General features: G+C 48.3%; 2 protein-coding genes across 6 annotated transcripts in view; both read right to left on the reverse strand.

Annotated features, from left to right (window-relative positions):
- The window catches only part of Papola (poly(A) polymerase alpha), a 52,446-nt gene extending 50,999 nt beyond the window's left edge, over positions 1 to 1,447 (reverse strand). For all 5 annotated transcript variants that reach the window (XM_052185131.1, XM_052185133.1, XM_052185130.1 and 2 more), the window contains exon 1: positions 1,229 to 1,447. In XM_052185131.1, the coding sequence (XP_052041091.1) occupies positions 1,229 to 1,236 (8 nt within the window). In that variant the 5' untranslated portion in view covers positions 1,237 to 1,447. The remainder of the gene's footprint in view (positions 1 to 1,228) is intronic.
- Positions 1,448 to 4,388: 2,941 nt separating this feature from the next.
- Positions 4,389 to 15,560, reverse strand: part of Ak7 (adenylate kinase 7) — a 66,061-nt gene continuing 54,889 nt past the window's right edge. Inside the window, exons 15-18 of the mRNA XM_052186686.1 lie at positions 15,238 to 15,435; positions 11,906 to 12,126; positions 5,128 to 5,286; positions 4,389 to 4,486 (exon numbers count right to left, since the gene is read on the reverse strand). Coding sequence (XP_052042646.1) covers positions 4,448 to 4,486; positions 5,128 to 5,286; positions 11,906 to 12,126; positions 15,238 to 15,435 — 617 coding nt within the window. The 3' untranslated portion in view covers positions 4,389 to 4,447. The remainder of the gene's footprint in view (positions 4,487 to 5,127; positions 5,287 to 11,905; positions 12,127 to 15,237; positions 15,436 to 15,560) is intronic.

Genomic DNA, 15,560 nt, shown 5'->3' on the forward strand with positions numbered 1-15,560 from the left:
CTTCAAGCACAGACCTGGACATGCGGGGTGCTCAAGCAGTCTCTTTGTACCGATCCTCTTTCAGAAGCGCACTGAATTAAAAATTGCAGGAAACCTGTACTCTCCCTCCTACCTTCACTCCCAGACACAAGCTAACATCATTTCTAATCTGAAATCTTCCCTTCAGGGTGTGCACCCATATTTTTTTTTTAGCACTGATGTATCAGAAAGAGGAGTCTGGACGAGCTAATGCAAGGTTATCATGTGACAACACCCCACTCACTCACATCTATCTGAATCCCACCAAAACCCACCAAACATCTTTATAGATTCTATTCTCGGGGCCCTTTACCCTTGTTCCATGCAGAATGATCAATGGGAACTTTATGAATTTTACATCTGTATGCTGTGGCTAATTAAGCCCAACAAATGTTATCACTACAAAAACACAGCTGACATGTCTCTGGACTAAACATCAGGGTCGAGTGAAGTAGCAAGCTAGCGTATGTGAGAAGAGCGCATGAAATCCATTTTTAAATTATTAAGTACAGTACGTGAGCTGTCACATTAAGGCTACGTCCAAAACTAACTGCCTCTCTTGTGGAAGAAAAGCAGTCGCACAAACTAAGCCTTTAAGTCAAGATCTGTTACGCCAAGATATACAAAGCCCTCGTCTACTTTTGAATCCCAACAATGGGCTTCCGAATATCTTTCTTAGGAAAAAAGGAGGGGGGGGAAATAAAGTGGAAAAAAAAAAAATCACGGTAGTGTGTAAAGTAGACCTAGTGGCATTAGAAGGCCTAAGTGAATTAGCTCGAGGCGTACACTCGGAATCACAACACAAGTGACCCGAGGTCTGAAGGGATCAGGGAGTGCGCCGAAGCCAGGTTGCCCAGTCACAACAAAGCGGGGAAGGCGCGGCCCGCAGCCCAGCGTTCGGGAGCAGCCCCCGGCCCGCCAGCGCGGCCTGCTCCGGGCCCCGATTCCTCACCGGCTCCGAGGAGGGAAGCGGAAGTGGGGAACTAGGAGGTTGGACGGCGCCATGGTGAAAGCGGGACAGGAAAGAACTCGGGAGCCGCGACCCGGCAGTCCGCGCCGGGCACCGTTCCGCTTTGGGATCTTGCAGGGACCCGCGCCCGAGAAGCCGGAAGCCGCGGCCCTGGGCGCCCGTGCGCCTCCCCTCCCCTCCCCCTCCGCCTCCCCCGGGGCCCGGCCGGCGTGCGCCTCACTCAGCACGCCAATCACTTACAACGGCATCGTCTCCGGCGCCGGCACCGCCCAGTCACTTCCCCCCCGCGACCGCTGCCGCCCTGGGCATGATCCACCGAGGCGGGAAGGACGGCAGCCTGCCTCAGCCCCGGGGCCAACCCAGTCCTGCGCCCGTGCCCCGCCGCTTTAAGCGCTTCTCCTCCTTCCCCTTCGTCCTAACATGGCGCCCGAGCGCTACCACAGCAACGTTCTAGAACCGCTGACGCCGCCACGCACACCGAGCGTACGCCTGCGCACTCGCTGAACGGCGCTACAAGGCCTGACGGGAAATGTAGTTCTCGATGTGAGCCAGCGCCTTTCCTCCGGTGATCTCATGCTTTCGTGGTAGTGCGTGTGATTGGTGCGGGAGGCACAGAGCGATACGCTGTAGTTCATTCGCTTGGCGACGCCATCCTGGCGAATGAGAGTGGCGCAGCCTTGGCAGCTATAAGAAGGGGGCGCGGCCCAAGCAAGCGCCACGTGCGGTGCAGCCCAAGCGCGGGGGATGCCTGGGACCGAAGGCTATTCGGTGCCCGTTGCCCCACCGCTTCGTGAGAGAACTGCCTGCTAAACACCGTTGCGAGGACTTAAATGCGTTAGAGCCGGGTACAGAGCCTGACCCAGAAGTGTGGCTGTGGATGCCCCCTGTGACGATGACTTTCTGCATCTGTGTTCCCCAGACGTGTGCTTCTAATCCCAGATGTGCAGGGCAGGGCATTCTAGACCAAGTTAATAATTTAATAAAAATTGACAGTAACGTTTGGGATGTGGGTGGGGTTTTGTGTTTTCTTTATTTTTTGTTTTTGTTTTATAAGACAGGCTCCCATGAAGCTGGCTAGCCCTTAGTTTCTGATCTTTCTGACTCCACCTCCTGAGTGTTGGCATTACAGGTGAAGAACGCCACTACTAGTTTTGCGTGATAGACTAGAATACACTTCAGGGTATGAATATGACTTTGTCTCTATGCATTAAGAGTTAATGTTAGCCTGGCAGTGGTGGCGCACGCCTTTAATCCCAGCACTTGTGAGGCAGAAGCAGGTGGATTTCTGAGTTCGAGGCCAGCCTGCTCTACAGACTTGAGTTCCAGGACAGCCAGGGTTACACAGAGAAACCCTGTCTCAAAAAAAAAGTTAATGCAGTTGGGCAGGTGAAGTTCTGGGTTACTGGACCATACTCGGAAGGAGCTATCCCTTCATCTTAAGATAATGTATTTCTAAAGCCTTTCTAAAATGTACACACACACACACACACACACACCCCGTGCACACTTTTGTTTTTGTTGTTTTCTTTTGTTCTTTTCGAGACAGGGTTTTTGTGTGTATCCCTGGCTGTCCTGGAACTTACTCTGTAGACCAGGTTGACCTCGAGCTCACAAATCTGCCTGCCTCTGCCTCCCAAGTGCTGGGATTAAAGGCCTACACCACCACTGGCCAACCCCTGGCACACTTCTTGCAAGGTTTGGCAGGGTATGCTCACCGTTCTATTCGGAGTAGTCCTTAGAAAGGTCCAACTAAAACCAACCCCCCCCCCCACACACACACACAAAAAAAATCCAACTATTCCTTTTCCTTCTCATAGCTCAAGGAAGAAGCTTTTTGAGGTCTCTGGTGCTTAGGGCTTTCTTACTCTCTCTAAGGCTCCCTCCCCATCATGTGTCTCCAGTTGGCTGACCCTTTTGCTAGCTTATCTCAAATAACAAGATTCCCCCCACCCCCTTCTCCTGGCAGCTGGGTTTACAGCTTGCCTGTCCTGATTTTCTTTTTAAATTCAAGCTTCCATTTGAATCTCTTCTTTTTTTACATTCTGTTTTGGTGGTGGTGGTTTGGGTTTTTTGTTTTGTTTTGGGGTTGTTTTGTTTGTTTGTTTGGTTGGTTGGTTTTTGAGGTTTTTCAAGACAGGATTTCTCTGTGTAGCCCTGGCTGTCCTGGAACTTGCTCTGAGACCAGGCTGTCTTTGAACGCAGAAATCTGCCTGCCTCTGCCTCCCAAGTGCTGGGATTAAAGGTGTGCACCACCACCGCCTGGCTGAGCCTCTTCTTAAATCCTTTCATCAATGAGACTAAGAACCCAAGATATCCTAAGGTGGTGGCTCCCCATAGATTTCCATGAACTTCTTTCCTGCCTTTCATTAACAATTGACAGACAAAATGAACCCAGTCCTGCGCCCTTAGATGCCATCAGTGGGGACAGAACTCTGAGTTTTGTGCTTGCTAGGAAAACACTCTATCAAGCAAGCAAGAGCCAAAGCTACCTTTAGGATTTTAGCAAAGACTCTTAGTTCCTGCTTTCTTGGGCGGGACCTACTTTTGCCCTGAGAGAGATCTGCCTGCCTCTGGCTCCCAAGTGCAGGGATCAAAGGCGTGCACAACTACTACTGCCAGGTATGTTATTTAAATATTTAAGAAAATCAATCTCTCTCTCTCTCTCTCTCTCTCTCTCTCTCTCTCTCTCTCTCTCTCTCTCTCTCTCACACACACACACACACACATACACACACACACACACACTCTCTCTCTCTCTCTCTCTCTCACACACACACACACACATACACACACACAAATTAACCTGCTGAACCAATAAAACAAACCAATTTCTTCTTCAGAATAGTACTAGAGACTTTACCAGATTTTTATTTTTAATGGAGAAAAATCACAACTCAAGACTATAGTGAAAAATTAATTCGAGGTACATATTTGGCAGTTTGTGGTGACCAGGGGTAGCATTATCTACCTCAACCCATGCATTACCCTTCACAAGCTCTTCCATTCTCTGACTTAGTGGCTAAAATCCTGGCCTTATCCTCAAGAGCAACCTTGCAGGAACCTGTCAGGCCTGCTGTGAGGCACAACAAGCATGCGCCGTTCTAATCTCTTCCATTTCTGACACTGTTGGCGCATAGGACTTCATGTTGTAGCTTGAGTTATGACAAATATGTTAAGTGCAGAGTTGTGACTGACACAAGAGTCCTAGAAAGGCATTGGTCCACGCAATGCAAGCATGCCTCGTCTGTCTACTCTTCAAATGTCGTTTCAGTGAGATAGTATTTACTCACTGCTCGGCAGTTTTCTAATGATTCTACTTCCTCGCTACTTCCTCCCCACCCCACCCCACCGCACCCCCCAAAAAAACCCTAGGAAAGCATTTTTAAAAGCAGTTTTTCAGATTACAAGTTTAACTTAAGTTCCCCCTCTGAAGCTCTGTGGTCCAACCCTGATGTGTCTTTACTGCATTTCAGGATTGTTCTTGAAGAGATACTCTGCCTGCAATAGAAAGAAAACAAGTTATTTTTTTCGTGTGTGTGTGTGTGTGTGTGTGTGTGTGTGTGTGTGTGTGTGTGTGTGTGTAAAATCTTACTGTAAGTCATGAGCGTATTAGAAGTTGTTTCCTGAGCAACGAGATATACATTTCCTCAAACTCAACCAGTTCTCTGTTAAATTGCAGTCACGCTTCATTATCAGGTTAATAAATAAAATCCCGAAGCTATAGAGATGGCTCAGTGGTTAAGAGCAGCAGTTTCTCTTGCAGGGGATCTGGGTTTGATTCTCACCCACCACACACACCCATGCACTCACAAACATCTAACTCCAACACCAGGGATGTCAACCCTCTCTGCCCTCTGTAGGCACCACACACGTGTGAAGGCAAAATAACTATATACATAAACTAAATAAAACATTTTTAAAAAACTGTTTTAGGGGGCTGGAGAGATGGCTCAGCAGTTAAGAGCACTGACTGCCCCTTCCAAAGGTCCTGAGTTCAAATCCCAGCAACCACACAGTGGCTCACTGTAATAGGGTCAGATGCCTTCTAGAGTGTCTGAAGGCAGTGACTGTGTACTCACATACATTAAGATAAATAAAATACATCTTTTTGTAAAAACACTGTTGTAAAGAAATCTTACCAGAAAGTCCACGGGGTCTTCGGGTCGCACCTTGCAGCACTCGTTGAGGCCCTGCATCAGTGTGGGCATCACGTACGTCATCAGGTAGTTCCTCAGCGGGACGGACTGCGCCTCCAGCAGTTCCCTCTCCTCACGCTTTACCTCCTCCAGCCGTTTATTCTGAGGACATGGAGCACACGGGCATGGGAGATTCGAAGTCAGAAGAGGAGCAGTGTGAGAGTGTGTGACACCGTGGTCCCCACGGGGCCCTGAGACTGGACCCTGCTGAGCAGGGTCACTGCGGCATTTCCAGTCAGCCCAAAAAGATGTAATAATGTTATGACCGCAGCTGGTGCTCTGAGAAAACCAACCGTGACCTAGCCAACTCTCTCTGTACTCTGTGTTTTAGTTTTCATTCCTATGCCTTTTTGCCTTTTTTCTTAATATAGAGCATTCTTTTAAAAAATATTCATATATATATATATATATATATGGTTCAGCAGTTAAGAACACTGACTGCTGCTCTTCCAAAGGTACTGAGTTCAAATTCCAGCAACCACATGGTGGCTCACTGTAAGACCCCCCAAAAACCAAGGGTGCCCCAGCACCCCATGCCTCGGAAGGCAACACCCATATCAGTCTCAAGAAACGGTCTTGATGCAGTAGCATGAGGATTTCTTTTATTCCAGAGCTCTGGGGTCCATAGTCGTACGCCACACAGGGGTAGAGGATTGTGGGACCCCGAGCAACTGAAGTCAGGGGTATTTAAAGGGGGAAAATCACAAGATAAGGAGGACAATTCACAAGGCAAGGGGTTGAGGACAAATTATGCATGGAATGGGAAAGTACAGAATGAGGAAGTCAGGCAATAGTTTATGCCTTTAGGAAGGTTAGAGATTATCTGGAGCAAACGTCCTTAGGGCATTGTATAGTTAAACATTGGAACTAGAACAGGGTGGGCTGTCTTTCTCAAGCTGAAAGCAGAAAAACAACTTACTTTGTGCTGGGCTAGTTGTTTAGGGATCTAAAAACATTGAGTTGGGGTCTCTCATCACAACCATCTGTAATGGGGTCCCACATCCTCTTCCGGTGTGTCTGAAGACATTGATGTGTGTGTGTGTGTGTGTGTGTGCGCGCGCGCGCACATGTAATAAACTATCAATATCTTCATACACACCAGAAGAGAGCATTGTTACTCGAGACAGGGTTTCTCTATATAGCCCTGGCTGTCCTGGAACTCTGTAGACCAGGCTGGCTTCAGAGGGTTGGGGAGGGGACAGGTGTGAGTGTATGCCATGTAAGTGCAGGTACCCAAAGAGGCCAGAAGAGGGCACTGGGTCTCCTGATCTGGAGTTGAGCATGGTTACCAGCTGCCTGTCCTGGGCGCTAGAAACCAATCCCAAGGCCTCTGGAAGAGCAGCAAGTGATTTTAACTGCTTAGCCACCTCTCCAGCTCTAGCTCCAGCTCCTCATCTTTTAGGGATGTTGACTAAGGCCAAACCAGGAACTCTGGCTTTGACACAGAAAAGGATTTCAGGCCTAGTCAGTTGTTACTGGAAGTTTTACCAAAGGCATCCAGAAGAGCCTCAAGCAAGAGAGTTTTGGAAAACCAGAGCTCTAGGAAGGAAGAGCATGCCCAGGTGTGGGTGTAACTTATCAGGGGAGTAAGGCATGCTCAAGTGTCATGAGGAAACCCACAGTGAGTGTGGTAGCATTAGCCAGATGCAGCATGTATCTGGCTCTTGAGTTATATCTCAAAAGGTTGATAAGAAACATTGTTTCCTCTCTCTTCTGGTGAGTGAGATTACTGCTTGGCTCCACGGGTGCCTTAGGTGGAATTATAGCTCAATGAAGGTGAAACCAGAGGCCATAGGATTGCACAGGGGACGTCCATTCTTTCCCCTCTGATGGGCTTTCTGGGCGGATTCCCCCAAAAATGGGAATTTGTTGTTGTTGTTGTTTGTTTGTTTGTTTGTTTGTTTGGTTTTTCAAGACAGGGTTTCTCTGTGTAGCCCTGGCTGTCCTGGAACTCACTCTGTAGACCAGGCTGGCCTCGAACTCAGAAATCCACCTGCCTCTGCCTCCCAAGTGCTGGGATTAAAGGCGTGTGCCACCACTGCCCGGCTGTTTTTTTGTTTTTGTTTTTGTAGCTGGGAAAGGAGGAGAAAGTCAACTGTCCTGGAGCCATCCTTTCCTTGATGGTGACAGCTAACTTCCTAGTGAGTGGCTCTGCTTCTTGCTCATTTTCCAAGCCTTTCCTGGTCTTTCTGCTCAGGACCTCCTGCTTCCAACACAAGCATTTCACAGGCTAAGTGACCCCAGCCCCATGTCCCCCGCCACAAGCTTCTTAACATTGTCTTCTTCTATTTTTTTCCCATTTGTTATGCTCTTTTTTTTTTCTTGAGACAGGGTTTCTCTGTGTAGCCCTGGCTGTCCTGGAACTCACTCTGTAGACCAGGCTGGCCTCGAACTCAGAAATCCACCTGCCTCTGCCTCCCAGAGTGCTGGGTTTAAAGGCATGCACCACCACCGCCTGGCCTGTTATGCTCTTGAGAAAGGTCTCATCTAAGTAGCCCAGACAGACCTCAGACTTGCTTCTAGAGGAAGTGGATGATTCTCTTGCCTCTCCCACACAGGTGTTGGGATTACATTTGTACAGCACCATACCAGCATTTCTTGATGTGTTCCTGAATTCTGCTTTCAAGGCATGATCTCAGTCTCTCTGGCTTTGAAGAAAAAGCTACAGAGACAGTGCTAGTACTCGGTAAACCATGTCCTGTTAAAGAGACTCAGGGTCCCATTTCTCTGCGCAGAGAGCCTGCAATTCTTTCTTGGGAGTTCTAATAAAATTATAAGAGAAAGACACTGTGCAGACACCCACAGAGAAAATGCACGACATGAGAGGGAAAAATCCTTAAATTCTGAATGAGCATAGACAGACCTGGATGAAGATAAATGGATGAAGTTAGACGGGTCTCTGCTTACAGCCTTGATGTGGACAAGCAAAGCCGAGACAGGGGAACTAAAGACAATGCAGGGACTCCATTGCTGATAGAGGATTTGTGGACTGGCTTATGTTTGTGGTGGTTCAAAAAGCTGTCCCCCACAGTCCTGGATGTTTGATACTTGGTCCCCCCTGTGGATGGCGCTGTTTGGGAGGTTTGAGAGGTGTGGTCTTATTGGAAGCAGTAAACACTAACTGCACTTTGAATTTGCCCTCTCTGCTTCTGGTGTGCAGCTTGGAATGTTGAGGCCTCAGCTCTCCGCTTCCAGCCAGTCACGTGACACCACGCTGTCTCCGCCATGGAGGACCCTAGTCATGCTGGCTGGTTTTATGCCAGCTTGACATGAGCTATAATCATTTTGGAGCAGGGAACCTCAATTGAGAGGATGCCCCCTATCCGGACAGACCTGTGGTACGTTTTCCTGATTGATGATTGATGTGGAAGGAACCAGCACATTTTGGGCAGTGCCACCCCAGGCAGGTAGTCCCGGGTGCTATATAGCAAGCCATAGGTGGGCAGCATCCTCCAAGGTCTCTGCATCAGTTCCTGCCTCCAGGTGCCTTGTCTCGAGTTCCTTTCATGATGGACTGTGATGTGAAACTATAGACTTCAAATAAACTTTACTCCCAAAGAGTTTTATCACAGCAATATAAACCCCCAAATAAGACACTGCCCTCTCTGGAACCATGAGCCTAAATAAAGGCTTGCTTCTGTAGCTTGTCTTGGCCCTGGTGTTTCATCAGAGCAATGGAGGAGTAACCCAGACAGCCTTGCACAGAGGGAGACAGTTCAGAAAGAGGTATGAGAAGCCGGGTGTAGTGGCACACGACTGTAATCCCAGAACTTGGGAGGCAGAGGCAGGCAGATTTCTGAATTCAGAGGCCAGCCTAGTCTACAGAGTGAGTTCCAGGACATCCAGGGTTATACCGAGAAACCCTGTCTCCAAAAACCAAAAAAAAAAAAAAAAAAAAAAAAAAAAAAAAAAAAAAAAGAAGAAGAAGAAAAGAAAAGAAAGATAAAAAAGAAACAGTTATGATTACATCAACAACCATGTCTAGTCTGACTCATCGAACTTTAGGCTGTAGAGATTAATCAGTCCCTCAAACTCACAAGGGACAGGCAGGGCAATAGAGGGACCAAAGTGCTCTCGTATCCAGAGTTAATAAAGACACACTTGCACTCTATAATATAGGAAGGAATTTTCACATGTGTGTCATTAATGGCTGTAGCTGTTCTAGTGCTATTAAGAGACACCACGATCAAGGCAGCTCTCAGAAAAGAAAGTTCTTAATCGGGGACTTGCTTACAGCTTCAGAGGGCTAGCCGATGATCGATGATCGTCACTTTGCAAGCAAACAGGCGTGTCACTAGAGCAGTAGCTGAGAGCCTTACACAGGCAGCAGGCACAAAAGTAAGAAATTGGGCCTGACTTGAACTTTTGAAACCTCACAGCCCACCCCCTCAGCAACACACTTCTTCCAGCAAGTACACACCTACTCCAACAAGGACACATCTCCTCATCTTCCCCCAAACAGCTTATCAACTGGGGACTAGGCATACAAATATGTGAGCCTGTGGGGCCATCCACATTCAAACCGCCGTAAACACGGATGCACTATCGGTGCTTTGTTGGTCCTGAGTTAACCATCTCCTGCTCCCAGCCCTGGTGGCTTTGTCAGAGCACAGGGTTAACACCGGCAACCACTAACTAGACTCTGGGTTTTGATAAGTCTGAGCCAAAACATCTCTGGGACATGCCAAGAGCACAAGGCGTGGGGATGAGAGAGGCACAGACCTCGTGTGTCTCAGGTATGTGGCTGGCTGTCCAAGCTCTGGAGTGAGAGGGTGCCTTTGCTCTCCTTCAGTGGGCTGAACAAAGGCATCTTACACGGCTCCTCCCTCCTCCCCTCCCCCCTCCCCCGAGCTCGTGTGTGTGTGTGTGTGTGTGTGTGTGTGTGTGTGTGTGTGTGCATGTCTATGTCTGTGTGTTTTTGTGTGTGTGTGTGTGTGTGTGTGTGTGTGTGTGTCTGTGTGTCTGTGTCTGAGTCTGTGTCTTTACCCTAGAAGCTGTTTCGCCTGTGTTCTAAGATTGAACTCAGGTCTCAGGTTTATGTTGTACATATCTTCCCCTTCCAACCATCTCCCTGTCTCCTTTTGAAGGCGTTAGCCTGCTGTCTTCTCAGATCTCCAGTTCTTTGAATAAAGCATGACCTAAAGATGCAGTTCCCGGCGCCGGAGAGGGTACTGGCTGCCAGGGTTAGGAGCACTAGCTGCTCTTCTACAGGACCTGGGTCCAATTCCCAGTATCCACATGGTCTCTTACAACCATGTGTAACTCCAGTTCTGGGGCATCCAAAGCTCTCTTCTGGCCTCTGCAGGCACTTCATACATACAGCACACAGACTCACAAGCAGGCAAAACACCCATATACAGAAAAATAAACAAGATGCTATTCCTGTCTGTGTCGCCAACCTATGTGTTGACACACGGGCATCCTGGTCACCAAAGGTGTGTGCTTAAGAGCTTGCCTTCCCCCATCCCCAACCCCCACACCCAGTTACTGCCTTGGTACTTATTGAGTGCCTGGTATATGTCAGGCCCTGTTCAAGCCAGTAAGAATGCAGCAAAGAGCAAAGACAGGATACCAACGTTCGCACGGCTTAAGATGTCTGTGCCAGTTGTAAGTATGTAAAAGTTACAGTATGTCAGATACAATAAGGGTAAGGAAGGAAGGAGGAAGAGAAGGAGAAGAAGAAACATAAGGGGGTGCTCTGGGAAGAGGCCAGCGTGGGTATTTTACATGTGGTGACAAGGAAGTCTCCAGTCAGTGAAGACATAAGGCAGATAAGGAGATGAAGGAAGAAGACTACATTCTTTGAGATGGGACTGTTAGAAGCGCCCAGGTCACACTGGACCTTGTGCACCACGGGAAGTAGGATTACCTGGAAAGCCCATGAGGAATGTCAACAGAGACTATGCTGGCCGTGCGTTCTGGAAGCATCCTTGGGAAGAAGTGTGGACAATGACTGAGATACGACAACAAGGGTTGACCCTGTAAACCGAGCAAGATTCACTGATGGGAGGGAGCCAGACGTGGTGGCTGGAAGGTGTAAAGCCAGGCAGTTGAAAGGGTAAGGCAGGAAGACTGCCATGAATTGAGGCCATTCTGGACTAAATGGTGAGTGAGAGGCCAGCCTGGTCCACACTGTGAGAGCTTGTCCCCAAACAAACAGAAAGTGACCCAGAAGTGTAGAGACCAGTGACAGTGCTAATTCTGGAGGCAGGATCTCTTAATGTCTTGCTTAATGTCTGCGCAGAGTGCGGCCACCTACCTCAATTTGACAGAGAAAGGAGAATCAGATCATGAGGCTATCACAGGGATGGCCTCACGGACATGGTGTATACAATGTTAGACGTTTGTGTATATAGAAATACGCTTTTAATCATTTTATTTGCTATTTTGTGTGTACAGGTATTTGCCTGAATGTGTGTCTGTACAGCACATGCATACGGTGCCCATGGAGGCCAGGAGAGGGCGTCAGATGCCCTGGAACTGGAGTCACAGATGGTTGCGAGCCTGTGCCTGGGAGCTGGGACTCAACACGCAGTTGCAGAAGGACCGCTGGCTGACGCTTTTTACCCATGGAACCATCGGTAGCCCATGTCATGGACACTAATGGCGGTGGTACCCAGTGAAACACCACGGACACCTCCTTTCAATGGCATGTGACAAGTAAAGCTGTCCGGAGCATTTCCACGCTGGCCTAAGAGACAAGCCCCAGTCTTGCACTCACCCACTCCTCCCAGCGGGCTATCTTCTCTGCCATCTCCATGGCCTCCTTGTGTTCGCGCTCCGCCCTCTGAGCAGCCTCCTTGGCCAGGCGTTCCTCCGCAGCTTTCTTCTCCTCCTCTGCCTTTTCTTCATCTGTCAAGCCATAGTTCCGAGGCTCCCCAATCTCTTTGATTAGCTGTTTGATAGCAAGTCTGTTCTGGGCGTCTTCAAGTTTTCCTACGTCTTTAAATACCAGAAGAGAAAAGTTCTGCACACAGATCCTAGACAGGCCTTCGATTAGAACAACACTCTACACAAGAAGGTGGGAGAAACGGTCCCATGAAAGTAGCATTTCCCACTTGGCAGCTAGGGTCAGAGTTTCATTTCTCAAGGGCAACTCTACAATGGAGTCTGAGAATCAGGGGTGGGAGGATTCAGGCTTGGCTCTTACAATCCTTTTTCTGTCTGTTTGCAACAAGATTGCACTACCTCTGGCCATAAATAGACTGAAACTTACATTGTAGACTGGTCTACTAGGTCTCTGTGCCTCTGAATGCTGAGGTGACAGGCATACAACACCTAGGCCCTTTCTGAGTTCTGGAAGTCACCATTGATGGTGAATGGGCCTGGGAAGGGGCTGTACTAGAGTCTGAATCTGTTTTACCTTTGTCTGTATACATGGTGTGTGTGTATATGCGTGTGTTCTGTATGTGTGGGCACTCATACGTTATAGGTACACATAGACATACATGTGCATATGCATGTGGAAGCCTGCGGCTGACCTCAGGAGTCTTTAATTGCTCTCCAGTTACTAATGAAGGCATGTATCTCATTCAACCAAGAGCTCACGGATAACAACCAGTTTACCTAGCCTGCTTGCTGTGGTTCCTTCTACAGCTGGGATGCCAGGTAGGCTGGCATCCCCATGCAGCGTTTGTGTGGGAGCTACCCTGCTATCCTATGGGCCTTCCCCTTTGCTTTACATTTATTTTTAATTATGTACGTGGGATGGGGGACGTGTGCACGTGCGTGCACATGCCTGCAAGGGGTATAAGAGGGTAACTTCCACAGCTGGCTTCCTATGCTCACTTCACGACAGACCAAACGTTTCTCTTAACTTACATGACTATGTGGAAGGTCCGACTCTAGGGTGTCTGACTCACATTAATGTCAAGGCCAGAGAAGATCTACCACTGCTTCCCAGGTTCTTCAACTGTCTCTACACAGAATGATGGTAGTGAGTGCCTTTGGGTACTATCTCTTCCAGGTTTTATTTTATTTTTATTACTTTTTTTTTCAGACTGTATCTCTGTGTAAACCAGGCTATCCTGGAACTCAGAGATCCACCTGTTTTTGCCTCCTCCATGCTGAGATTAAAGGCATGCATCACCACTGCCTGGCTTGGTTTCTTTTCTTTTCTTTAAATACATCTTTTTTTTTAAAAGATTTATTTATTATATATAAGTACACTGTAGCCGTCTTCAGACACACCAGAAGAGGGCACCAGATCCCATTACAGATGGTTGTGAACCACCATGTGGTTGCTGGGATTTGAACTCAGGACCTCTGGAAGAGCAGTCAGTGCTCTTAACCTCTAAGCCATTTCTCCAGCCCCATGGTTTATTTTATTTTCAAGACAGAGTTTGGATATATAGTCCTGCCTGGCTTTGAACTTGTGATCTGGATGCTAAGAACTAAACCCTTAAAGGACTAGAAATAACTCAGTGATAAAGCATTTTGCCTAGCAGGCACGAGGCCCTGGATTTGATTCCCCATACAAAGAAAACAACAGTAGAAACCATTGAAAGAGCAAGAAAGTTCTGAGTGCTGCCTCTTCACTGTCCGACCTCTGATATTAACTGTCCAGGTGTCCAGTACTATATATGCACTCCAGCACTCCTTTGTGCCACTGCTGCTGGGAAATGTTCTGAAAGGTTCTATGAGTGGCAACTATGCTTACTCACGGGGAGCAGCTATAGATAGATACTTAACCTAGACTGGCGAAGTTGACCTTCTAGGAGTGTGGGGGATGGGGACAGAGTCTAGCCCAGCTCTGAATGTGGCTCTCATTGGAACTTGAAAACTGTAGGACCCTAGTAGGGTGTCTAGAGAGCCAGAGAAGCGTCCTGGTTTGAAGCGTCCAGGAGCTGAAGATCCAAAGGGAGAACGGATCTGGGAAACAGTGGGAAAAAGTGATGTCCAAAAAAAACACACACACACAGGTAGGTAGGTAGATAGATAGATAGATAGATAGTGATGATAGATGTATGTATGGATGGATGGATGGATGGATGGAGATGGATGGATGGAGATGGATGGATGGATGGCAGATGATGGACAGATGGATGACGGATGATGGATGGATGGATGGGTGATGGATGGATGATGGACAGATGGATAATGGGTGGATGATGGATGGCTGATGGGTAGATGGATGGTGGATGGATGGATGATGAATGGAGCAAAGGTGGGCACACAGTCGCTGCCCAATCATTCTTCCTGTCCTTTCTGCTGTTATTGCTTCTCCCTCCAGCCTTTCTGATCTTTGTAAAAATACTTTTGGGAACATTACAGAAAAGATAACCATGACCATTTTTTCTGAGATTCACCACTCTCCCATAGTTCTCTAAGTAGGTACAGATGTCCACGTGTATACATGAAATATGCCTGACTTGCAAAAGACAAATGTAACTGGAGGCAGGCAGGCCCCAATCACTGCCCAGAGTAGAAAGAGGGGACAGGTGAACTGTCCCCTCAAGGTGTGGGACAAAGCAAACCCTTCCTTCCTTGCTCCTCAACCCCAGAGGACGTGTCAAGATCCAGAAAGTCAGGAGGCAACTCGGGGCTTCACCGAGTCAAGCGGCACCAGATTGCTATGAAGTCTGGAATCTTGAGCCACAGATGAGGAGGAAGAGGAGGCTAAAGTGTCTTACTCCCTGTTTCCTGCGTGCTAAGTTCCAATGAGTGGATAGATCAGAGGGGATAGTTCCGTTTTGAGGTGAGCCAACCAAACTTAAAGGCAGGAGAGGTCTGTGCTGAGCACCAGTGTTTGGCAACAAAGCAGGGGCAGAACCCGGGCATCCTCAAAGGAGGCAGCAGCAAGCTCGTGCTTCTTTTCAGTGATAAGAAGACAGTTTTACGTTCAATCCTGCGTCTGTATGATGATAACATCCCAACACCCTATCGCCCAGTAAAATGGCTGTCCTGGAGGAGTGCTCCCGGAGCAGTGCTCTTCTGACTCTGTGGCTTCCTGAGCTCTATCAGGCACACTTTAAGCCCAGGTACTCCCTCAGCCCCACAGTCCCAGTCCCTCGTGCACCAGGGGTTTCTGGGATCTCAGAAGTCACTTCATACCAATATGTATTGGGTGAATTTCAATTTCATCAAAGTAGTTGAAGACTGTCTCGTCGTCTGTATTGATGTCCCGGTAGTTGCTCAGGGCCCGGAGGAATCGGTCCTGGCTGTAGTGAGTCCCTGCCACGACGCTCTCTGGGAGGTTCATCACCCGCTCCTTCAGAAACTCGTCAGAGGCATCCAAACCGCACACAAATTCTAGGGGAGAGGAGAGAAAACTCTGGGATCAGTAGACTGGATGGATGGCCATGGCTAACCAACATGTCTGACCCACAGCCTCAATTTCACATGACGGCAAAGGCCTTGTCACCTTTCCTGGGGGA

This window comes from Apodemus sylvaticus, chromosome 6 (genome assembly GCF_947179515.1).
Source record: "Apodemus sylvaticus chromosome 6, mApoSyl1.1, whole genome shotgun sequence".
Lineage (NCBI taxonomy): Eukaryota > Metazoa > Chordata > Mammalia > Rodentia > Muridae > Apodemus > Apodemus sylvaticus.